Genomic DNA, 23,963 nt, shown 5'->3' on the forward strand with positions numbered 1-23,963 from the left:
TCCACATTTTTTTAACTTAAAATCAATAAAAATCGTTTTGTATTAAATTTAGGAATGACGTAAATTATTACTGGAAAGCAGGAAATAACATTAACAATGTTGGGTATGAGCATGGTAGAAAATATTTGCAAAAGACAATAACATTTATGCAAATACTCTTCAGTTTTCATTGATAAAGCTTTTGTAAATTCAAAAAGAACGATTCTTCCAGAGAAAAAAGTGCCATATATTAAAACAATTGGTACAACATTTTTACTGGTCGATTTGGAATCTTCGGCAAGGATTTAGGTATTGATGGGATGATTTCTAGAAAAAATGTAACTGTCCAAAAAAACCCCTCTGAGTTGGCTTGTACTTAACACAGAATGGTAAAAAACCAATTGACCGTGCTGCGATTTTCTGAAAAAACAGTCAAAATTCAGTTATTTTTTACGGAATTTTCAGATGAGAATTAAATAAAACCCAACAAAAACTAAATTTTTGTGTTTCAATAAAAATAAAAAGTGACTGTTTGTATTAAAATGACTATTATGCAGTTTTTTTTTTGAAAAGGTCCAATAAACCAAATTTCCAGTTTTTGCTTTTTGGGTGTTTTTGAAACAGGGGTACTAAAAACACCCAAAACGCAAAAACCGAAAATTTGGTTTATTGGACGTTTTCAAAAAAAAAGAAAACTCCAGATGTTGAACTTTGAAAATATTGTAATTTTTAAATATCTGAAAATTTTACGTAAAATTCAAATTGTGTGAGTTGGTGGAGAATGACCATGTATCAATTAAATTTAAATATCAAGTATCTTAAAAAGATTGCAAAAAATCAAGCATTTATCAAACATGCCAAGAGCAACTTGAACACCTTTTTTTAGAAATCATATAAATATAGATTAAATTTTCAAAAGGTCCTATCTAAGGAAACCTATGACACAATGGTTGTTTTGAAAATTTATTCTTGAAATAATAACTTTGGAGAAGAAAAAATGATTTATTTTGGTAAATTTTCGATTAATTAAAAAAAAATTGTATTGAATTTAGATTGGTAAGTCCAATTAAGGTAAAAGTCCATATAAAGCAACGTCGACCCTACCCTACCCAATGCATTTTTAAGAAAAAAAAGACCCTACCCTACCCATTGTTTGGTTCAATATCAAAAAGTTTGACTTGACTTTTGATTGATTGAGCCGGATTTTTTTTTCAAAAAGTATTCGAGAAACAACTATTCATAATATTTCAATCCACAAATTGTTTGCAACTACTATTTGCTTGTAAAAAATAACATAAAAATGGAATGATTTATTCAGTAATGATATACAATAAAAAAACTAAACCAGCAAACGTGGCTCCATAATCTAATAACATTCAATGACTTTTGAAAGGTTTCTAATCACCACCACGCACGCACACGTGTTATCAGCCATTACAGCGTCCTTGATGTCTATATGAGCTCTATCAATTTCACCATTTTTAAATCGGTACATTAGCACTCAAAATCCACGTTTTTACATCTGCAAGGACTGAACCCTCCACGGATCTCCCGATTTGTTGATTCACAAACACACACACACCCCAATCGTTCGGGATTCCGTCAAAATAGAGTAAAAAACATATCAAAATTCCAGCACGAAGAGACAAAAACAAAAAGCAAAAAAAAATAAACCTTTGCTCGGCTTCATGCCACGAGGGGGGCGGAAGTCAAAACATCTGAGACATGACGTAGTAAAAGTACGCAGACTCGCGGCCCATGGCAACGACGACGACGACCACGACCACGGCGATGTGTGTTGTGTAGACACAAAAGCAGCGATCGCGGGCCATAACTATACACTATAAACGTATATAATGCAGCGCGAATAGTGAAATTACGAAAAAACAAAATGGCGCTCGGCACTTATCGTGCAGAAGACGTCCATCGCGATGGAAATGTTTTCAACCTGACTCTTTTTTTTTGTGTGTGAGTCACATCGCACAGAAAAAAAAGTGAAAAAAGTTGGTAATTTTCCACTGGGATCGATATTTCTCTTGTGAAATTGCACAAAATTGCACGGAAATTTACGTGCCGTCAGCTGAATTGTGCAAATCAGCTGTACCTTTTTATATTGCACGAATTTCGCTGATTTTATCCTTGTCAAGGACATTCGTCCTTCGTGTTACAAGGAACTCCCCACTATGGCGGATCCTGATAAACTTGCTTGAAAATAATCTAAAATTACTCACCGCATGTTAAAGCTTATTGACGGCATGTTGATACGCAATGGTTGCTGATTTTCTTTACGTTTAATTCTTGAACTGCTGTATCCGCGGGGAGGTAAGCTCATAACTTATTTGCACCACTTTTTAAATGACACTGGCGGACGATACTCACTCGCTGCTCGCTGGAAATCTATAATTTGGACGATGGCCTGCGACGTTACCAATACTAGCGAAAAAAAAGCAATGCTAGGGGGTGGTATGTGTGGTTCGCATACATGCTCAGCAGCAGTCTTGTCAATTTGAGAGTTGGTTCGGACAGCTGGTCGATTGCATGCTACGGAAAGTTGCGTGCGAGTTATGCTGGCTGGTTGGGTTTATGTTGCGAGTGAGGGTGCAACACAAAAGGCTTCGATTGAAGATGTTGATAAAGATTCAACATTTTATTTCTTAGACAATATCAATTGGCCTACATACCAAGCATATCCCGGGCAGAAAGTTGCATCTTGGAAAAATCTACCCATGTTCGTAAAAACACGAACAAGTCAAGTTCATCCCAGGGTATGGTTAAGAGATAACCGAACATGGCCACGAACATAAATTGTTCGAGGCGTATCTGCGAAAAATCTTGTTGAGTTTATTTGACCAACAATGCCACATCAAGTTGAGTTTATAGTAGCAAACAACTGAAATCTTCCAAAAATCATATCAAGTTCATAAAGTAGATTATGATCCCAAAAATAATTTTATTGGTTTTTAATGCACCCCGCCACAATTCAGACCCCCCTCCCCTTCTTCCTCTTCACAATTATGAGTAATATTGCAGGAATATACGCACTTACATCAAAACAAGATTTTTCAAAGTTGAAAAATTATTTTACTTTAAAAACTCATTAAAAAATTGTGGAGAAAGTGTTGAATTGCCAAAATGTCACAATAATTTTCCAAATCACGAAAAATCCAAAGTCTCTATTTCTATTTTTTTTAATTAAAAATAAAAGTTTATGAAAATATTCCTAAAATTGCATAAGTCCAAAAATCCACAAAAAAATTTCAAAAAGCCTGGTAATGTTTCTTATCAAAATAATTTTTCAAAATGTTGAAAAATATTCAACTGGCTTAGAGCAAAAATTTCGTAAAGTCCTGAAAATCTAAGAAATTCTACCAACAATCTTGTCGTGATACGGATCCCGTAAATTTTCTAAGTGCCGGAACGATTTTTGTAGGGGGTATATCAATAATTATTAAAAACCGACTTTCGAATTTCAAAATTTCAATGAAGACGTTTTGTTAGGGACATTATTTTAGGAACAAACTGATGTTTTTTGTAAAAATCGGACGAAAATTTCCTGAAATTTCGACGAATTTTTCGAAATTTTGATTCAAAGCAAAAATAAACATCAAAATATTTTATCATGTTTCCAAATTCCCAAAAAAGTCCCAAATTTTTTTTTCGGTTTCCCCATCTCGAAAAATTTCTAAGTGTTGAAAATATTTACTGGCCGAAAGCCATAATTTTGCTAAGTCCAAAAAATCAAATAAATTCTACCAAAAATCTTGTCGTGATATGGATCCCGTAAATTTTCTAAGTGCCGGAACGATTTTTGTAGGGGGTATATCAATAATTATTAAAAACCAACTTTCGAATTTCAAAATTTCAATGAAGACGTTTTGTTAGGGACATTATTTTAGGAACAAACGAATGTTTTTGTAAAAATCGGACGAAAATTTCCTGTAATTTCGACGATTTTTCCGAAATTTTGGTTCAAAGCAAAAATAAACATCAAAATAATTTATCATGTTTCCAAACTCCCGAAAATTTTCTAAGTCCCAAAAAAATGCTTTTTCTGTAAAAAGTAAAGAATTAAAAAATATACGCAAAAATTTCAAAGTCCAGCATAAATAAAACCAAATTTTAAAATATCAGCTCATGAAAATTATTCTATGTGTCGGAAATTGAAAATTATGTAAGTGACTGCTAATTTTTCTAAGTCCAGCATAAATTTGAAATAAAGTCAAAATAATCATTTCATGATGTTCGGGTAAAATTTTGGAATAAATAAAATTTTCGAAATTTTTGCTAAGTCCAAAAAAACTACCACTAACAGCTCAATATCAACTGTAGATAATGCAGTATGATCATGGCATATACTTTCCATGATACGCAGTCGGTTTCATAAGTCGTCATAACTCGAGGAGTTTACAGCAAGATGCGAATAAACAAGCCAAGATAGTTCGAAGTTATCGCCACCAACTCACTTTCCGCCCGGGATTCAACAGCAAAAATGAAGCATAAATCTTGTAGAGTTTGTATTAGATATTTATTAATCTTATGTCTTCTATGAAGTAAATTTTCTTCAGATAGTAACTATTATACGACAGTTATCTAAATTAATCATCCAAACAAGTGATATTAGGCACCATAACCATGATAAATATTATCAAAACGACTAATGGTTACACGGAGAAAAAAGAGTTACCAAAATCGTGAACAAGCGTTCATGAAAATGAGAACCACGAACAAAGTGTTCAAATCCCATAGTACGTTTTTTGGAAATCGTACCATGGGATTTGCACACTTCGTGGTTCCCCTTTTTCATGAACGCTTGTTCACAATTTTGGGGAAACCGGCTCCGTGGCTTAATAATTACGGCTTCTGCCTCACAAGCAGAAGGTTCAGGGATCAAATCCCGGTCGGTACCTTAGAAATTTGGAATTAGGAATTTGAACTTTGAATATGAACAAAAACGAAAATGAATCAAGTGGGATTCGAACTCGCACCTCCGGATTGGTGGTCTGGGACGCTAAGCAGTTGGCCATCAGAAAGTTTACAATCTAGCAATGAATTGATCCGTAGTGTTGAAACATGTTATCTCTTTCTCATATTAAATACGCGCTGATCCCTGATTTGCCTGAGGGGATTGAAAGTCTAAATATAGATCGAGTTTCCTTCAGATGCTTGCTTCTATGTTTAGTCGGGGCCGAACAATGCCCAGCGACCTCGGAATTGGACCGCAAGGAGCTCTGTCATTCTGAAATGGGTCGTTGGAAGCAGCGCGAGGGCTATCACCACCTAATACCCGGGACTGAGATAAGTTGTATCAGCTTTCGGCATAAGGGAAAGTGGGGCAAGTGTAACAAGCTAAGGAAATGCTCGTTATAACCCATTAAAAAGTTAAAAAATCTGTCGGATTTTATTATAATCATCTTTTTCTAGGTCTTGACTAAGACTTTGTAAGAAACAGTTTCCAAAAAATCCAGTTTTTTAATGTAAAAAATATATTTTAAAATTTTTGATTTTCCGTACGTTCTACTCAACTAGTGGGGCAAGACGAACAACCCGTTGGGGCAAGAGGAACAATGCATGAAAAAACATGTTAATTTGCTAACAATTGAACTGTAATCACTTAGATACATCAGATTAGAATGTATTTGGAAGGTTTCTTCCATTATTAGATTAAATAATAATATTTTACTTAGAGTTTTATCGTTTTACGAACAAAATTATTACTTAGATGATAAATAGTAAATTTTCATAATATCACTTTATTTTGTATGGACATTTTTTTTAACAATTGTTTATCAATTTTTAAGTACTATCAAGTATTTATTTCCCAATAAAATATGTTGTTGCAGCAATTCGTATTTTTTTCCATACTAAAAATCCATATGGTACACTTGCCCCATCTGAAAAAGATTTTTTAAAAGCTCTCAACAAAAATAACCAAAAGTTAAATCATACTTCGTAATAGGTGCATGTCATTGGTAGGGACACTACTGATCTAGGAAAAATAGCATTTTGATAAAATGAGATTTATAACGAACCCTAAGCCTTATTTTGCACTTTCCAAATATTATAAGAAAACAAAGGTTTTGAAAAAAAATCACAAAATCTTATGCCCCGTGGCGTTTACGTCGTTTTGGCGGTTATGTGGTAGTAGAATCAGCTAATGGCATTGCTAGCAACAATTCCTCATACTGGAAATAATCAAAATTGTAAAAATTACTGCCGTACGAGCAATTGTTCCTCTTGCCCCATATGGTCGTCTTGCCCCACCTTCCCCTATACAAAGGCTGGTACAAATTATACTTTCCCATAATTTCGTGGGTATTGGATTGGACCACACACACACACACACGCTTGTTCACGATTTTGGGAACACTTTTTTCTCCGTGTACAATTATGATTTATTCTCAAAGTTCATATTATTTTTAGTGGATTTTTTAACATCATTTTATAATATTAAGTAATCGATAAAATAGTTGAAGTTTTTAGAAATCTGGTTTGTTGACTCTAAATAGATAATTTTTACTGTAGATTTTTCGCTAAAGTATACGTAAATTCATTAATATTCGTAATTAAAAATTAAGCCTGCAATAAAAAAATTCTTGAATTCATGCACGATTTCATGAATACAATTATGGAATTATGAAAAGTATCACGAAGTCATGAATAAAATTATTCAAGAATTCACGAATTGTAATCGAAATCCTTTTTTGAAAAATTGATGTTTGTTGCCCTATTAAAGCAGTTGCAAATATTTCCATTTGCATTTTACACAGGTCTGCAAGTTGTTTTTTGGCCGGGACCGTGGTGTAGGGGTAAGCGTGATTGCCTCTCACCCAGTCGACCTGGGTTCGATCCTAGACGGTCCCGGTAGCCTTAGGTAGGGGTTTAAAGAAATATAAAAACAATAATTAGAGTTAATTTTCATTTCAACCTACCTGCAAAGAGCAATCTATCGCAAATAGGCTGACATGAAAATTTACTCGAGATATATTCTCGATAGATGTTGGGTGATAAGAAACCAACAAATTGTCCCGGTTAAGTGTTGCTTTTTGTGTACAATTTTCAAGCAATAAGCAGCGTTCAACTTCCAAGCTTGGCAACACATGTTTCCCAGTTATTCCACAACTGACCGGCACCCAAACTCATTTGGTATCACTCGTAGAGCTGATGAGCCCGTTGAGCTTATTGACTCTGACATTTTGTATTCGCCGTGTAGATTACAGTCATCGTTTCAGCTTAGTTTACCGTTTTTGGTAAGTAATGATGGTGATTTTTAAGAAATTTTCGATATATTGTTAAATCAGTGTATATTGGGATTACTAGTTTGAACTTATCGCCAAAGATCGATTTGCTTCAATGCACTTGCAGTACAACAGTCATCAAGAGACAGTGAAAGTTCAAAGTCCATGTTTACGTCCCATGTCTCGTATCTCTCTGTTTGTCTGCGGGCTCAAGTCAATGCCTGTATAAGTGTGCGCATTTCATAACCGGCTTTCTACAGTTTTCAGTCTTGAGTCGTTTAGTTCACCATCATGCTACGTTCCGTGCTCCGTGCGTCGACGACCCGCCTCGGTGTGACCGGATCGCGGTTCTGCAGTAGTGCTGCGGATAAGTTGGTCATCACCGAGGTGGACGACAAGACCGGATATGCGACGGTCACGCTGAACCGTCCACCGGTCAACAGTCTCAACCTGGAGCTGTTGACGGCCATTTCGGAGACGCTGGATGACCTGCAGAACAACAAGTCGCGGGGGATGATACTGACATCGGTAAATGTTATGGAATTATATATGTTTTGGTGAAGAATTAACTAATTTCTTTTGTAGTCTTCTAAAAGTGTGTTCAGCGCAGGATTAGACATCATGGAGATGTACAAACCAAAAGTCGATCGCATGAAGGAGTTTTGGTCTACTCTGCAGGATGTCTGGTTCAAGCTGTACGGATCACCGTTCCCAACGGTGGCTGCGATCAACGTAAGTGAACATGACCTTATCAACCCTATCAACCATATCAAACCTCGTTATCTCCCCCACCCAATAGGGTCATTCCCCTGCAGGAGGTTGTCTGCTGTCACTGTGCTGCGAGTACCGGGTCATGTGCCAGAACTACACGATCGGGCTGAACGAGACTCGGCTGGGAATTGTGGCGCCGACGTGGTTCATGGCGTCGATGCGTAACGCCATGTCCCGCCGGGACGCCGAAATGGCGCTGACGCTGGGAACGCTCTTCACCACGGATGAAGCCCTTAAGGTAAGAAGCCCTTTTGTGGATTTGCATCACTGAGCTGTGACGAATGGTTTGATATTCTTTTGATCGTGTAGGTTGGCCTGGTTGATGAGGTAGCTACGAGCAAGGAGGACGCGATCGCTAAAGCTACGGCCTTTTTGGACAAATTCAAAAAGATTTCACCCCAAGCTAGATCGATGACCAAACAGGCTCTTCGTAGCAAGGATATTATGGAACTGGAAGATAACAGAACTCAGGTGAGTTGAGGTGGTTGGGATTCCTGTTGGATTAACATTGACGTATCTTTCTTATAGGATATCGATTTGTTCGTGTATGCAGTCACACAACCCAAGGTCCAGAAGGGACTGGAAATGTACCTTGAAGCATTGAAGGCAAAGTCTACAAAATAATCTAGTGATAAAAAGTCTGATGCATTTCATGTTTTGTTTAGTTTTCGATAAATACAGGCAGTTTGTGTCAAATTTTCTATAATCTTGTATTTTGAAAAATTTCAAAAACTGGAAGAAATCAACACATAAGGGTGGAATCTAGTTATATGGAAAAATTTAAAAAGACAAAAATCCAATCAGCAACACATTTTGTGGGTCCCTTTGAGAGTCCCAAACAACCTCCCAAAATTTGGGAGCGATTGGTTAAGCCCACGATTGGCGCAAAGCGAATGAAATTTGTATGGAAATTACTATGGGGAAACTTGCATTTTCACATTTTTGAATTTACAAAATTCATGTTTTATTATTTTTTGAAACTAACACCGTAGAAGTATAGCCCTGGATGTCCTGAACAACTCTCCCGAAGACAGTATGGTGCTAAAGTGCATCTCAAAAAAGATACAGAGTTTTCAAAAGTAGTGTATTGAAATAATCAGTGAAACTCACATTTTCTGCAAACATTTCCGAAGGAACCATGAAATACAAAATAAACACGATTGTTCTTTTATTTTGATGAGCCTTACGTAAAATCGTTATGAAGAAATGTTCAAAAGACATTATTTAGTTAAAATGCACCCCAATTCCTCAAATATATTATAGTTTACTAAGGTTTACACTTGACTTGGCAGTGTTGGCAAAAAGTATGATTTTTACCATAGACTAAATATATATAGATACGCCACTCCGCTGTTGGGGCTGGCGACACTACCGCCACGCCAAAATTGCACCTGGTGGCAATTCACAGGTACTAATTTTAGATGATGCCCTTAGGGAATGTTTGAAAAAGTTGACTTCACCAATTTCAGTTCAGCGAACAGTGATTTAATCAAAGCAACTCGGGTGGCAACTGATTTTTTCACAAAATGTCAAAACACTGGCGTTCCGGTTATTTTCATTCATGCTGCATCCGTCGACACCCTTCGCGAAAAGTTTGAAAATGTTTGAAAATGCTAAAACATGAATATTCTGGTGCAATGCAACGGAAATTATGTGCTCTTGTTCAAGAAGCAGGTGAGAAAAAGGGTCAACCGAAAAATCCTTTATAAATAATTCAGCTTGTTTTGTTTTTCGCAGTCACGTGAGTTTGCGGAAAACTATGGCCATGCTTTGGTGGAAGCGATGAAACCGATGGTTTTCGGTGCCGCGTTTGGAGCAAGCTGGTTCGGTGTCTCGGAAATAGTGTGTTTAAAACCCGAAATATCCCGATAAATCGGTCTCCCAGTTACGGTCCACCCGGTTCAGGATGGCCTCCGAACGGTACAGCTTCTCGCTGACCACTTTCAGCCCTTCCGGGAAGCTGGTCCAGATCGAGTATGCTCTGGCCGCGGTATCGGCCGGCGCGCCGTCGGTCGGTATTAAGGCCTCGAACGGGGTCGTGATCGCGACGGAGAACAAGCAGAAGTCGATCCTGTACGACGAGCACAGCGTCCACAAGGTCGAGATGGTTACGAACCACATCGGAATGATCTACTCCGGAATGGGTCCGGACTATCGGCTGCTGGTCAAGCAGGCCCGCAAGATTGCCCAGAACTACTTCCTGACGTACCGCGAGCCGATTCCGACGTCGCAGCTAGTGCAGAAGATCGCCACCGTGATGCAGGAGTACACCCAGTCGGGTGGCGTTCGTCCGTTCGGGGTTTCGCTGCTGATTTGCGGCTGGGACGAGGACCGTCCGTATCTGTTCCAGTGCGATCCGTCTGGGGCGTACTTTGCCTGGATGGCCACCGCCATGGGCAAGAACGCCATCAACGGTAAGACCTTCCTGGAGAAGCGCTACAGCGAGGACCTGGAGCTGGACGATGCCGTCCACACGGCGATCCTGACGCTCAAGGAGGGCTTCGAGGGCCAGATGAACGCGGACAACATCGAGGTGGGAATCTGTGATGCGAACGGGTTCCGCCGGCTGGACCCGTCCGACGTCAAGGACTATCTAGCCAACATCCCGTAAATGTGGCAAAGTTTAGGCTTAACATACAACGCATTCATTATTTTTTCGCATCGGAATGATTAAAATTGGTGATCTTTTGCACTTGGTATTCAAACTCTTGGAAGGTTAATGAAACGGAAGTCGGCTTTTCCATCCACAGTGATTGAAAGTGAATGCTTTCAGCATGCCGACGGACAAGATTCAGTTCTACGTTGACGCTACCAAGTAATTTGGCCTCCAGTCACGACCACTTCCACCTTTCTGGCCATCACGACCCCGATTACTGAGCAAGCATCGGCACAAATGCTGACCTCCGCATAAGAAGCTTCTGTGATTTGTGGCTCTTCACGGAACAAATCATTCGGCACATGCAGTTCCGACCTCGTTTATGCCGGAAAAGCTCATCTTTGGCCTCTGATCATCACACGAGACGCACCTTGGAACCAAGTTTTGAAACAGTTTAGAACGAATGTAACGCAGCCTTATGTCCCATTACTGAGGAACAATCAGTTTTAATGTATGTTTTCGAAATAAAAGGGTGTACCCCATTTGGCATAATGGACATTTGGCATAACGGGTTTTCAAGAAGGACGTTTGGCATAATGGACGTTTGGCATAATTGGTCCAAGACATCAGGGACGTTTGGCATAATGGACATTTGGCATAATGGACGTTTGGCATAACTTGTTCAAAAACCATCAAGGACGTTTGGCATAATGGACATTTGGCATAATGGACATTTGGCATAATGGACGTTTGGCATAATGGACGTTTGGTATAATTATTGCTATTTTTTTTGTTTTATAAAATTAGTATTTATTTTCTGTAAAGTATAATAATTTATAGCTTTTTTTCCTATTTTCTAAACAGATAATAAATAAAGCTTTAAAATGCATTTTTCCATAAATTTATTTAAATTTTTTTAGAAAGAATCTTAATAATTCTAAAAAATTTCTCCTTTTGAAAAACTTAGCATCTAATTTTTGGTATGAAATTTTTCCTTCTTTTATTTAAAATTCAACTAACAAAGAGATGTAAGTTTTGCCATCAATATTTTATACTATTTTTCCTTTTCCTTCCTTTTTTGAATTCAACCTGAAGAATGTATGTATATTTTGCTCTTCCATAAAGAAATGCAATTTAGATTTTTTTTCTCTTCTTTAATTTCAAAACTAAAAGAAGGAAAAATCTCTCAAAAGATGTGCAGTTTGTTTTTTTTTTCAATATTTTGCAATTATTTGTTTAATGCAATTTTTCTTTCTTTAATATTCAACCGAAATAAGGGATGTACATTTTTTTTCTTACTTTAAATATCTGACAAATGATTAGTTATGAAATTTTCCATTCTTTTATTTAAATTCAACTTTTAGAAACTTTTTGCCAAATACTTTTGAATATTCGACAATTGAGTTTGTTTATGAAATGTTCCCTTCTTTATATAAAATTCAACTTATAGAAGAAAAAGTCTCTTTGAAGATTCCCATTTTGCCACGCTTTAAATGTTTGATAATCGCATTATTTTTATGTTTTTCACCTACCTCTATTCAAAATATCAATTTAATTAGCAATAATTTCTTTTTTTAAACAATAGTCCCTTCTTTAAGATTAGTTTTTAATAAATACAAGAAGGGAAAATTGCATTAACAACAATTATTGCAAAATATAAAGCAACAGAGAAAAAATGTGCAAAAATGATAGAAATGTTTAAAGAGAACATCTATAAGAGAATTTCCCTTCTTCAAGTTGAATATAAAAAAGATGGGAAAATTGCATAAAAAAACTTAATTGGAAAATATTTAAAGAATAGCAAAATCGACATCCCTTCACCCAAAATACAGGGTCGAGAGTATTGTTCCATCAACATTTATAGAGAGCTCAACCTCAACAATTAATTTCATTAATTAATTAAACAGTAAATTTTCAACAAAAGTCATACATCGACATCTGACTACTCTTGTGTCACCAAGCTGTTGTGGCCAAGGCAGTTTAGGTTTATTGGACCTTTTCAAAAAAAAACTCCAGGCTTTTTGTTTTGAAGGATGAACTTTTCTTTGGAATGGACTCGAGGGCATAATTCTCTCGGTCATCTAGAACTGTGTTATCTGTGTCTGTAAATTTTACCGCTACTCTCGTGTCGGACGAGTGCTGCCCAGTTCTAGGTGTTCTAAAGATTGAATTCGAAAAAGAAGGGACAAATGTGAATTTATCTAGAGATTTTTCCTTCTTCAAGTTAAATTATGATCAAAAGAAGGGAAAATTGCATTATAACAGCTCAATTGTCGAAGATTTAAAGAGGTTTTTTTTCATGTTTATGTTAAATTTCATATAAAAGAAAAAAAAAATATTTCAAAAATATTATTGCTAATTATATTGAAAGGGGAAAAATGTAAAGCTAACAAGAGGTATTTCCTTCTTTAAACTAAATTTTCAATAAAAAATATCGAAATTTCATTAAAAAAATTATTGTAAATAAATCAAAAAGGAAAAAATTACTATTGGGGAAAAAATAACAAGATACCTAATTTTTCGAAAAAATAATAATATCTTAAAGTTATATAAAAATGTAAATAAACAATACATTTTCATTCGTAAAAATGAGGAATACTCATAATAAAAAAAAAACAAAAAAAAAAACTAGAAATCTCGGATTAGTTTTCAAAAAGCCATTGGTAAACAAAGCCCTTTTTGCATCGGTATTCGACCTACTTACGAAAAACCAATATCAAAAATGCTCTAAATTGTTCATCTACACGTCCTTCAAGTGCCCCATACTTAAAATAAATTTAATTTTGTTTTATTTTCGAGAAAAACGAAAATTAGTGTCGGAGGTCACGGTGGCTCTTACGGCTTTTTGAAAACTCACCGGAAAAATAACTATGCACAACGTCCATTATGCCAAACGTCCTAGATAGTTTTTAAACAAGTTATGTCAAACGTCCATTATGCCAAATGTCCATTATGCCAAACGTCCTCGATGGTTTTTGAACGAGTTATGCCAAACGTCCATTATGCCAAATGTCCATTATGCCAAACGTCCCTGATGTCTTGGATCAATTATGCCAAACGTCCATTATGCCAAACGTCCTTCTTGAAAACCCGTTATGCCAAATGTCCATTATGCCAAATGGGGTACACCCGAAATAAAAGACTCCTTGTAATAAAAAACGAACTGAATTTATTTTTATTATTCTTGTCGCACACATTTTTCACAATACCAGAATTCTGAATGGGTCTGAGGTACTCTGCCAGGAAGGTTTTGTTCAAAAACTACGTCCATGAAAAGAGGAGTGGGTTAAGGGGGGGGGGGGGGAGGGTTGTTTCAGAGTTTGTGACAGCCCATGTTAAATAGATAGGAACAGTGCGTGACAGGGGAATAGGGTCTGAAATCCCGAAAATCTCTGGACGTTTTTTGAACAACCCACGGAACAACCCCGAACGGACCTGCATTCAATCAGGTTGTTGACAACATGACAGAGCGGCTGTGGATTTCTGCGAAGGCCTTATCAACCAGCGATTCGCTGGACTCACGTAATCGCCATTTCCGCTATCATCTTCCGGGCCTTCATATCGAGTATCAAACATTCAACGATTGGTCCAACCGGCTGCTGCAGATTGTGGTTATGCATTTTATGATTTTACTGCTGTTGTCTCCTGGTCAACCTGAAAAAAGGAAAACGCAATAATTGTTTTATCAGAAGAGAAGCGTTTTGGCGCTTGCTTCTATCGATAAAAGATGTTTGGCGTGACATTTTTTCATCCGCCGACTGTCGAATCTTCTCGGTCCATCGGTGCCCTGTAGTGTCCACTGGAACTCATTCACAGCCGTCAACACCACCGTTTTTATTCCGTGAAAATTTATTTATCACAAACCAGCAATCAAAACTAAATAAGTGACACTTTTTGATGTCATCCAACTTTTGGTCGAAAGTGCAAGAGTGCTACGATTTTGTTTAACAATTTAGTACCTGTAACTTGACTATGGTGGCGCTCGGAGCGCTAAAGGGGTGTCGCCAACTGGATGTATGGAAAAATCTCGAAGTGAGACATCTAGGTAATTAATAATCTATGTTTTTACCGAGTATTCCTAAATGACTCTCTAGAACGCTCTGTAACTTTTGTTTGAAGCAAGTTAGCACCATACTGTCTTGGGGAGAGTTGTTCAGGACATCCAGGGCTATACTTCTACGGTGTTAGTTTCATAAAATAATAAAACATGAATTTTGTAATTTAAAAAATGTGAAAATGCAAGTTTCCCCATAGTAATTTCCATACAAATTTCATTCGCTTTGCGCCAATCGTGGGCTTAACCAATCGCTCCCACATTTTGAGAGGTTGTTTGGGAGCCTAAAAGGGACCCAAAAAATGTGTTGCTGAAGAAACCAATTTTCGATTCCACCCTATCAACACATACAATTGATTTTATATTACTTAAACATGTTTGTACTTTTATTTCGACGCAATTGGGCTATCAAGTGGGTAACTATTTCCATTTAGTAATGGCTGTTGTGGCTGATCTGGCTGATGTGGCTGGTGGCATGATGTCCATGTCCGTGTCCGCTGGTGTAGGCAACCGGGGCAACATGGGAGATGGTAGCATGGGCCACTGGGGCAGCATGGTGCTGGGAAGTGTAGGCCACAGCTGGGGCAGCGTGGGAGTACGAGTGATGAGCAAGTGGGGCAGCATGGTGCTGGGAAGTGTAAGCAACAGCTGGGGCAGCATGGGAGTACGAGTGATGGGCGACTGGGGCAGCATGGACATGGACGGGCTGGGCAATGACCTTGTGCACTGGCTGAGCGATCTTCACGTGGGTTGGCTCACGACGGACGACGGCGTTGAATCCGGAGTGATGATCGGCGTGGTAATCGACGATACGCTGGTGACCATCGGAATCGATCAGACTGTACTGACCATGGACCTCATCTCCATGGCGGGTCTCGTGCTGGCTCTTGATGTCTCCGGTGTGCTCATCGTGGACGGCGTACGAGAACTCGTAGTTGGCCGGAGCGTGGTGCTCGACTTCCTTCACAATCGTGTGATGGACTGGAGCAGCGTGGATGGCAGCCACGTGGTGAACCGGAGCGGAATGGTGCTGCTGGAAAGTTTGGTGGGACGAAGCGTGTCCGATGTGTCCATGCTGAGGAATCAGTCCAGCGCTGGCGGCAGCGACCAGGGCGGCGAACAAAACAAACTGGAATTGCGATACTTGTTAAAATTTCTTGAAAATCACATAGAAATGTCATTATTCATACCTTGAATGCCATTCTTGCTTTAATGGATATGTTCTACTGGAGGTGACGCTTGTGAATGATCAACCAGAACAAAGAAATTCGTTTTTATACCGAAAGCTGGAAATCGTTCCCACTACAGGATCGACCTTGGAGGGTGTGTCACTTTCTCCTTAAAACTGGAAATTCACAGGATAGCAGAACGGGACCGATCGGCGTCACTGATTCAGTTGAACATTCTGTGACAAAACAATTATACCGACCTCGAAATCCTTTCACTGTTCGATACAGAACAGGCAAGCCTCCAAATAAACGAACCAAGACCATTTTAATCAATTGGTTTTTGGAATCACAAAATCTTATTTTTTGGTGTAATGTTAAGCGCCTTATAGGCTCTAATGCACTTAGATAAATTATTAGGAAAGTGTTGCACTAAGTATCTGGAATCACATGCAACATGTTGTGTGAATGTTTGATCAATTGCAAAATACTTTAGTTTCTTTTTAAAAATTCTCAATTACATCAACTTGAAAAATCTTTATGAGCTTATCTAGAATGGTTCATTTAAATCGACACCAACATTTAATATAGGTGTTGGATTAATGGTCAATAAATCCAGCTTTCTTTTCAAAAAAGTGATTTCACTTGTACTCACGCGCAAGTGATTGTGTACCGTACTTTTTGGGCAAAGTAAAACAGGTTTCACCGCTTCATCAAACTCCCGCGAAGGAAGTGGAATTCCTTCAGGGTTACAACTGAACCTGCAACTTTTGCTACATTTTACCGCACTGGAACTAGTTTAAGGTCGCTCAGTTGCAACACTGCGATGCAGCAACAGTCGAGTAGCGGTCGGTGACCGGCGCTACGTCATGAATGAACCAGTACAACGTAGGATGCGGAGGAGGACATCGATCCCATTTTCGGGAAAGTGTCGTTCGAGATGGGAGGGCTTGTTTGGTACTGCACAGAAGTAAATTTCAAGGGCAGTTTTTGGGTGCTTTTTCTCTAGATGATATGGTATAAAACCAGGGGGTGTGAACTTTGGAGAATATTCTCAGTTTGCTAGTCAAACCGTTCACTACTGATAACTTATCGCAATGGCTTTCAAAGTAAGTTCATTTAATGGATTTGTCTAAAAAAAAAAAAAAAAAACAAAATATTTCTTCACAGTTCGTTCTCTTCGCCGCCCTGGTCGCTGCCGCCAGCGCCGGCCTGATTCCTCAGCATGGACACATTGGACACGCTTCGTCCCACCAGAGCTTCCAGCTGCACACTCCAACTCATCACCATGCCGCTCCGGTGCACCACGTGGCCGCTGTCCATGCCACTCCGGTTCACCACGTAGCTGCCGTCCACGCTGCTCCAGTTCATCACACCATCGTGAAGGAAGTCGAGCACCACGCTCCGGCCAACTACGAGTTCTCGTACGCCGTGCACGATGAACATACCGGAGACATCAAGAGCCAGCACGAGACCCGCCACGGAGATGAGGTCCATGGCCAGTACAGTCTGATCGATTCTGATGGTCACCAGCGTATCGTCGATTACCACGCCGATCATCACTCCGGATTCAACGCCGTCGTCCGTCGTGAGCCAACCCACGTGAAGATCGCTCAGCCAGTGCACAAGGTCATTGCCCAGCCCGTCCATGTCCATGCTGCCCCAGTTGCCCATCACTCGTACTCGCATGCTGCCCCAGCTGTCGCTTATACTTCCCAGCACCATGTTGCCCCAGTGGCCCATGCTACCATCGCCCATGTTGCGCCGGTTGCCTACACCAGCGGTCACGGACATGGACATCATGCCACCAGCCATATCAGCCAGATCAGCCACAACAGCCATTACTAAATGGAAATAGTTACCCACTTGATAGCCCAATTTCGTCGAAATAAAAGTACAAACATGTTTAAGTAATATCATACAAATTTAGGCGATATATACTTTCCTGAAGTATCACAATATTGTTCCTTAGAGTCAATGATAAGAAAACGGGAGAAGTTTAACTTTTTGCAGAAATTATTTTTGCAATATTTTTGGCATTTCATGTAAGAAAACGCATTTAAAGCACATTGCAATTATTGACATTTTGTGAAGCTTCGTTATGTGCTTTTTATGTGATTTTACGTTTGGGTTGGTTTCAAAATGCCCCCAACCCCAAATAAAATACTAGGAAATCGTCAAGCAAAGTGATAAAGCAACTTCTAGCGGTTTGCTTTGAATCAATGAACGGTGTAACGGTCAGAGATCACTTGGCTGTCGAGATGTTAATTATTAGGTGACGAGCTCCACTGATCTTACTGCAATCTTGGTATTGTTTAAATTACAAGTAACGTGTTCCTTAATGATTGACATGAACGATTGAATAGATATCTTTAACTTCTTAACCTCTCATCATTAAAAGTACAACGCATTTACTGATTTATTGCAAATAATGAAATAAAACAAATAAATTGACAGCCTTCCTTTAATAGCTATCGCGAGCAGCTCATATTTGTATTCCTGATAAGTCAGTTCACATCTTGGTTCGCTGGAAGATACAACTCTATACTGTGCTCACCCGTGATGTTTTGTGACATCTTCGTTTATTATTTTTAACTTGAACAGACAATACTCAGTCTAATCCTCGTAAGTAACAAGCAGCCCATCGCAATAGAATGATCATCACTGTTGTATTGTTGAGAAAGTTAAAATAAATAACGTGCTATAGACACTAGTGAATGTTATCAGTAACCATAGAATGTTGCATGACAATGTTGCAGATTTGTTTTTGCCGCACAGACAAAACGTAGCGTGTCGCAACTGACTTTGTGCAGCAAAACATGGTTTCGATAATTCTTGAGTTTTTTTTTAAAAGGTCCAATAAACCAAATTTTCAGTTTTTGCTTTTTGGGTGTTTTTTGATACCCCTGACTCAAGGCGGTTTCAAAAACACCCAAAAAGCAAAAACTGGAAATTTGGTTTATTGCACCTTTTCAAAAAAAAAAAAGAAAAAAACTCCAGTGATGAAAACAAAGATCGAGCTCGAGCTGTCACTGTCCCTGCGAAATATGTTAGCTGTCATCGAGCGGTAGCCCTCAAAAAAACTAGTCGCCACAGAATACTCTGTGGTGTGGCAGCTAGTAATGATTATTTGAGGATAGAGGCTTTTCTCAGCAGTCTTATTCATATTCGCCGGATTTTCAACACTGAACACTTTACAACCTGGTTTTAGACTAAAACGTCAAAAATTACTCACTCATTGCTGAACTAATCATTGCCAACTGGAGCGCGCAACCGTTCAATTGCTGTCAAATGCGACTTTGGTGTTGTGTTATCAACAAAATTGCATAGCGCAATCAGCCTCTCTGAGCAATTCGCTGCACTACCCGATTCGAGTGAGAGGGAGAGTGAAAAAGAGAGTATTCGGTAGCGATTGGTGTGGAAGTGACAAATGGTAGGAAACGGTCAGAGCTGTTTTTCGTCGCGTTCGATTTGTCGATCGCGAGTGAATGAGTCTTCTAGGAGCAAACAGAACCCTTGCTTCAAAACATTGTTTTCGGTCTTGATTCAGCAAAGTTACACATTTTCAAAAGATAGATTGTTTCAGTTAAATATTAACCATTTTCTCCTCAGAAATGCTTCGTCCTACGCCCTATTCGACTCTTTTGAGTCGTGCGCTGAGGCGATCTTTCAGCAGTGCTGCCAATAATGGACCCGTTGTAACCGAAATGGACCCCAAGACGGGATACGCCACAGTTACCCTGAACCGAGCCCCTGTCAACGCTATGAATCTGGAACTGATGAGGGCGATCCAGCGTACCATTGATGATTTGGAACGTGACAAGGCACGAGGCATGATCTTGACATCGAAGGTAATTTCAAATTTGTTTTGAGTAGCTCGCACATGTTTTGAAATATTTGCTTTTTAGTTTTCAAACAAGGTGTTTTGCGCCGGGCTAGAACTCACGGAAATGGTCAACCCCAACCCAGAACAGTTTAGGGTCTTTTGGACCAGTTTGCAGGACACGTGGATGAAACTGTATGGAACATCATTTCCGACGGTTGCAGTTATTAACGTACAAGCGTTTTCTAAGGTTCAGCTGAAAACAAAGTATCAACACGTTTTTGCTTTTAGGGGCATGCACCCGCCGGTGGATGTATGATATCTTTAGCTTGCGAGTATCGTGTGATGCAGCCCAACTTCAGCATTGGGCTTAATGAAACTGTCTTGGGTCTCCCGGTTCCGAGGTGGTTGCAAACTACAATGTCGAAAGTTATTGGAGAACGCATGTCGGAGATTGCTTGTACTACTGGCAAACTGTATAGCGCGGAACAAGCATTGAAAGTGAGTTTAGTTTCAATGTTGCTAGAAGACACTAAAATTTTATCCCTTGCAGATGGGAATGATTGACGAGCTGGTGATGAACCAGGACGAAGGAGTTTTGAAGGCGGTAGCTTTTCTGGACTCTTTCAAGGATATGATTCCTGTCGTAAGAGATAAAACGAAACTCGAACTTAGAAAGTTGAACATAGAGGATTTCCAAAACTATAGACAAGCAGAACTTGACTTTGTGACGAAGCATGTAACGTCATCAGAGTTTCAGAACGTGCTATTAGGATATCTGCAGTCGTTGAAAGATAGAAAATCAAAATGATTTGTTATCTATTTAACAAATATTTGATGTGATTGGAAAATATATGTTTGGTCTTAAAATAATGCTTTAATCATACTTCGAAAACCGGTATATCTTGCAAGTTTGCCCTCCATATCGTTAACATCAAAAGTGGTGAGAGGAAGCTCGTTGAACTGGATTTGCACAGAACAGCTTGCGGAGCAATGACACCGAGCGACTTCGTTCTGCTATCCTGTTTTTGGGAGAAAGTGACACACCCTTCAAGGTCGTTTCCCTGGTGGGAACAATTTTCAGCTTTCGGTATAAAAACGAATTTCTTTGTTCTGGTTGATCATTCACAAGCGTTACCTCCAGTAGAACATATCCAACATTCACAGCAAGAATGGCATTCAAGGTATGAATTTAAACATTTCCATGAGATTTTCAAGAAATTTTATCAAGAATCGCAATTTTAGTTCGTTCTCTTCGCCGCCCTGGTCGCTGCCGCCAGCGCCGGACTGATCCCTCAGCATGGACACATTGGACACGCTTCGTCGCACCAGAGCTTCCAGCAGCACCATTCCGCTCCGGTGCACCACGTGGCCGCTGTCCATGCTGCTCCGGTTCACCACTTGGCTGCTATCCACGCTGCTCCAGTCCATCACACGATCGTGAAGGAAGTCGAGCACCACGCTCCGGCCAACTACGAGTTCTCGTACGCCGTCCATGATGAGCACACCGGAGACATCAAGAGCCAGCACGAGACCCGCCACGGAGATGAGGTCCATGGCCAGTACAGTCTGATCGATTCTGATGGTCACCAGCGTATCGTCGATTACCACGCCGATCATCACTCCGGATTCAACGCCGTCGTCCGTCGTGAGCCAACCCACGTGAAGATCGCTCAGCCAGTGCACAAGGTCATTGCCCAGCCCGTCCATGTCCATGCTGCCCCAGTCGCCCATCACTCGTTCTCCCATGCTGCCCCAGCTGTCGCGTACACTTCCCAGCACCATACAGCCCCAGTGGCCCATGCTACCATCTCCCAGGTTGCCCCGGTTGCCTACACCAGCGGACACGGACATGGACATCATGCCACCAGCCACATCAGCCAGATCAGCCACAACAGCCACTATTAATTGGAAAACTGTGATATCATGAGTTTTAGACGGATCCTTGTAGTACAAACACGCAAAATAGTTTAATTGATCATGACTTGTAAATAAATATAAAAATATCGCAAAATACACCAATCAATTATTATCAACCGTAAATTGAACTCTCGCCGTAACTGATTTCCTCTCGCCCTGCGTCGGAATAACCTCTTCAAACAGAGCATAAAAGTACTGCCGATGCTGATCGAGGAAGTACGTAATCTCCAGCACCTTGGCGCGATTTCTCTTGATCTCGGAGCTAAAAGAGAAGTAGGTAACAACAGTTTGAGGTCACGCGAGTGACATTAAATTGCACCGCCCAACTCACTTCTGCAGTCCGTCGCACAGCTCGCGCACCCAGGTTCGGCTTCGGTTGATTAGCTTGTCCTCGCGAGCGTCAATCAACTGCATGTGACTGTCACGCATTCCGGCGGCCAGATTGCCAATCACGTCCTTGTCTTCCAGGGCCTGTTGAAGAACGTAGCGGAGTGATTTGAATTAACTGGTAAGAAGTGTTTTTGGATGGTGCGTGTTTGTACCTCCTGTAATGCACGTGGGATTTCGTGCGCGTGACCGGAAGCGGCCTTGAACGTGACGAACTGCTGAACGACCCCGATCAGTGCCTCGCTGAAGCTGGTTTCGGCCTCGCGCAGCAGAACAAACTGAGCCTGGGCTTGCTCGATAAACTCGTTGGTCATCTCTTTGATCGTGTTCTCAAAGTTTGAATTGCCCTCCTCGGTGCGCTCAAACAGCTGCATTTCGATGTTCATGAGCGTGTGCCACGAGTCCTCAAAGACCGAGTTGAACTCGTCCTTGGCCAGCTCAAGTTCATCGAGCAACGGCTGAAGCGCGTGATGTGCCGACAGCGACTCCACATGCTTCAGGGCGTCCCGGTCCATGCTGATCACGATCTGTTTAACCCGCGGGCACAAACGGTTGTACACCTCCAAAAAGTGGTTGATGATGCTGCGGCGACAGTCATAAATAAAGACACCATGTGTGTCCGTTAGAGATCTACAAAACAAACACAAATGGCACGCAAAACCTACTCTTGACCGAGTTTTTGGGCTTTCTTGCGTTCCGAATCGATGCAGCTGTTGTACAGTTTGAGCTCCTCTTGGCGCCGCTCGTACTGCTCCAGGCCTATCTTGTAGATTTTCTGCGTGAATCCGTATGCCTCTGCTTGATACCTGAAAATCATCAATCAAATGTTGACCCCCAACATAGCCGAACATCATCGCATTAATTACTCATTCTTCAACTCCAACGCGTCATTGCCGATGGCCAGCAACGCTTCACCGTCAGGATCACCGGTGAAAAGAGAACTAAACAACTGATGCCCGTTCAAGTGCTCAACGAAACTCTTGGACAAGTACACCTCATCGGCCTTTTCCTTGGCACTTCTCTCCCTCTCAACAATCTCGTACTTTTCTAGCTCCAAAATGTCCTGAATTTCTCGACTAAAATTAAATGATTAAAAAAATTCGCAACCCTAACGAAAAAAATCAACCAACTCACGAAAACATCTCCTTTCCGGCAGTCCGTTCTTCCGGTTTGATCAGCACGTACTGATAGTACTTAAGCTGGGGCAACAGACAAGCAACGTACAGCCTCAACGGTTTACTCCCGTCCGTCGCAATTGGATTTTCCGCCAGATTCAACGAGCGCAGGTCCTTCAGAAAACGCAACCGCTCGATACCGTCCAGGGTGGCGATGTTGTTCTTACCGGCACTTAGAATCACCAGATTCTCCAAATGGTCCAGGTTCTGCAGCTTAGCGATACGATTGCCAAAAATGGACAGCGTCCGCAGCCGAACTAGCTTGTCCAGATTTTCAATTTTCTCAATGAAGTTGAACGAAAGGTTCAGCTCCTTCAGCTTGGCCAACCGGTGCAGGTTTTCTATTTTGTCAATCTTGTTGAAAGCCAACGAGAGAACTTCCAGATTTTTCAGCACCCACAGATGATCGATCTTGAGGATGTCTGCATTAAAATAAAATTCAATATCAAAAAAGTCAAAACCCCCGCAAACTCACTCTGGAACTCCAACCGGATGACGGTGATGGCCTCCAGCTGGACCTGATCCATCCGGGCCAGCCGGCCCGCTTCACCCTTGTGGCCCTGCTCGATGATGGCCTTGGTGAGCATGTCATTGTTGATCACACCCGGTTCCTGCTCCTTGTGGATCGAGTTTTCGGCGGCTAGTTTTTTGGACATTTTTTTACGAGTAGATTTATGATATTTCTACAGCGAATGTTTTGCTCACACAGTTTTTCGAACGTTATGAAGGACAATGATGACGCTTGCTTGCTAACAGGTAAATAAATAAGGGGGAACCGGTGAGTGTTACTATTGGTAACGTGGTGCCCCCTTGAAAATAAGAGAGTAAGAACATGTTTGAGTTGAGCCAGCTGATTT

The 23,963-nt window shown here is 40.3% G+C and overlaps 6 protein-coding genes across 9 annotated transcripts; 4 read left to right on the forward strand and 2 right to left on the reverse strand.

Moving 5' to 3' along the window:
* The first annotated feature begins 7,075 nt into the window (after window positions 1–7,075).
* LOC120424896 (enoyl-CoA delta isomerase 1, mitochondrial-like) lies at window positions 7,076–8,691 on the forward strand. Of its 3 annotated transcripts, none has more exons than XM_039589185.2 (6): window positions 7,076–7,226; window positions 7,475–7,742; window positions 7,800–7,946; window positions 8,014–8,223; window positions 8,295–8,456; window positions 8,514–8,691. In XM_039589185.2, exons 2-6 carry the CDS (start codon window positions 7,506–7,508, stop codon window positions 8,607–8,609), a joined length of 852 nt encoding a protein of 283 aa, XP_039445119.1. In that variant the 5' UTR covers window positions 7,076–7,226; window positions 7,475–7,505; the 3' UTR covers window positions 8,610–8,691. The 3 variants fall into 3 exon arrangements, with proteins under 3 accessions (XP_039445119.1, XP_052563175.1, XP_052563173.1); XM_052707215.1 differs by having other exon boundaries at window positions 7,113–7,226; window positions 7,482–7,742; XM_052707213.1 differs by having other exon boundaries at window positions 7,208–7,230.
* Window positions 8,692–9,532: 841 nt separating this feature from the next.
* On the forward strand, window positions 9,533–10,677 carry LOC120424899 (proteasome subunit alpha type-2-like). Its single transcript, XM_039589189.2, has 2 exons — window positions 9,533–9,659; window positions 9,723–10,677. The coding sequence occupies exon 2, from the start codon at window positions 9,892–9,894 to the stop codon at window positions 10,594–10,596; it is 705 nt and encodes a 234-aa protein (XP_039445123.1). The 5' UTR covers window positions 9,533–9,659; window positions 9,723–9,891; the 3' UTR covers window positions 10,597–10,677.
* Window positions 10,678–14,992: 4,315 nt separating this feature from the next.
* LOC120424898 (cuticle protein 8-like) lies at window positions 14,993–15,967 on the reverse strand. The gene is made up of 2 exons (XM_039589187.2): window positions 15,826–15,967; window positions 14,993–15,764 (listed from the first exon to the last, which is right to left on the reverse strand). The coding sequence occupies exons 1-2, from the start codon at window positions 15,835–15,837 to the stop codon at window positions 15,066–15,068; spliced, it is 711 nt and encodes a 236-aa protein (XP_039445121.1). The 5' UTR covers window positions 15,838–15,967; the 3' UTR covers window positions 14,993–15,065.
* Window positions 15,968–16,754: 787 nt separating this feature from the next.
* Window positions 16,755–21,532, forward strand: LOC120424900 (uncharacterized). Its single transcript, XM_052706933.1, has 7 exons — window positions 16,755–16,910; window positions 16,972–17,638; window positions 19,414–19,652; window positions 20,178–20,231; window positions 20,602–20,714; window positions 20,757–20,808; window positions 20,870–21,532. Exons 1-7 carry the CDS (start codon window positions 16,899–16,901, stop codon window positions 21,530–21,532), a joined length of 1,800 nt encoding a protein of 599 aa, XP_052562893.1. The 5' UTR covers window positions 16,755–16,898.
* Window positions 17,996–20,738, forward strand: LOC120424902 (enoyl-CoA delta isomerase 1, mitochondrial-like). Of its 2 annotated transcripts, none has more exons than XM_039589192.2 (5): window positions 17,996–18,426; window positions 19,414–19,652; window positions 19,710–19,856; window positions 19,916–20,125; window positions 20,178–20,735. In XM_039589192.2, the coding sequence occupies exons 2-5, from the start codon at window positions 19,416–19,418 to the stop codon at window positions 20,433–20,435; spliced, it is 852 nt and encodes a 283-aa protein (XP_039445126.2). In that variant the 5' UTR covers window positions 17,996–18,426; window positions 19,414–19,415; the 3' UTR covers window positions 20,436–20,735. The 2 variants fall into 2 exon arrangements, with proteins under 2 accessions (XP_039445126.2, XP_052563176.1); XM_052707216.1 differs by lacking the exon at window positions 17,996–18,426 and adding an exon at window positions 18,837–19,234 and having other exon boundaries at window positions 20,178–20,738.
* A 37-nt stretch (window positions 21,533–21,569) lies between the features above and the next one.
* LOC120424895 (dynein regulatory complex subunit 3) lies at window positions 21,570–23,846 on the reverse strand. The gene is made up of 7 exons (XM_039589183.2): window positions 23,582–23,846; window positions 23,066–23,528; window positions 22,798–23,007; window positions 22,597–22,737; window positions 22,087–22,513; window positions 21,876–22,015; window positions 21,570–21,806 (listed from the first exon to the last, which is right to left on the reverse strand). The coding sequence occupies exons 1-7, from the start codon at window positions 23,760–23,762 to the stop codon at window positions 21,647–21,649; spliced, it is 1,722 nt and encodes a 573-aa protein (XP_039445117.1). The 5' UTR covers window positions 23,763–23,846; the 3' UTR covers window positions 21,570–21,646.
* Between the last annotated feature and the right edge of the window lie 117 nt (window positions 23,847–23,963).

This window comes from Culex pipiens, chromosome 2, assembly GCF_016801865.2.
Source record: "Culex pipiens pallens isolate TS chromosome 2, TS_CPP_V2, whole genome shotgun sequence".
In the NCBI taxonomy this organism is placed as follows: domain Eukaryota; kingdom Metazoa; phylum Arthropoda; class Insecta; order Diptera; family Culicidae; genus Culex; species Culex pipiens.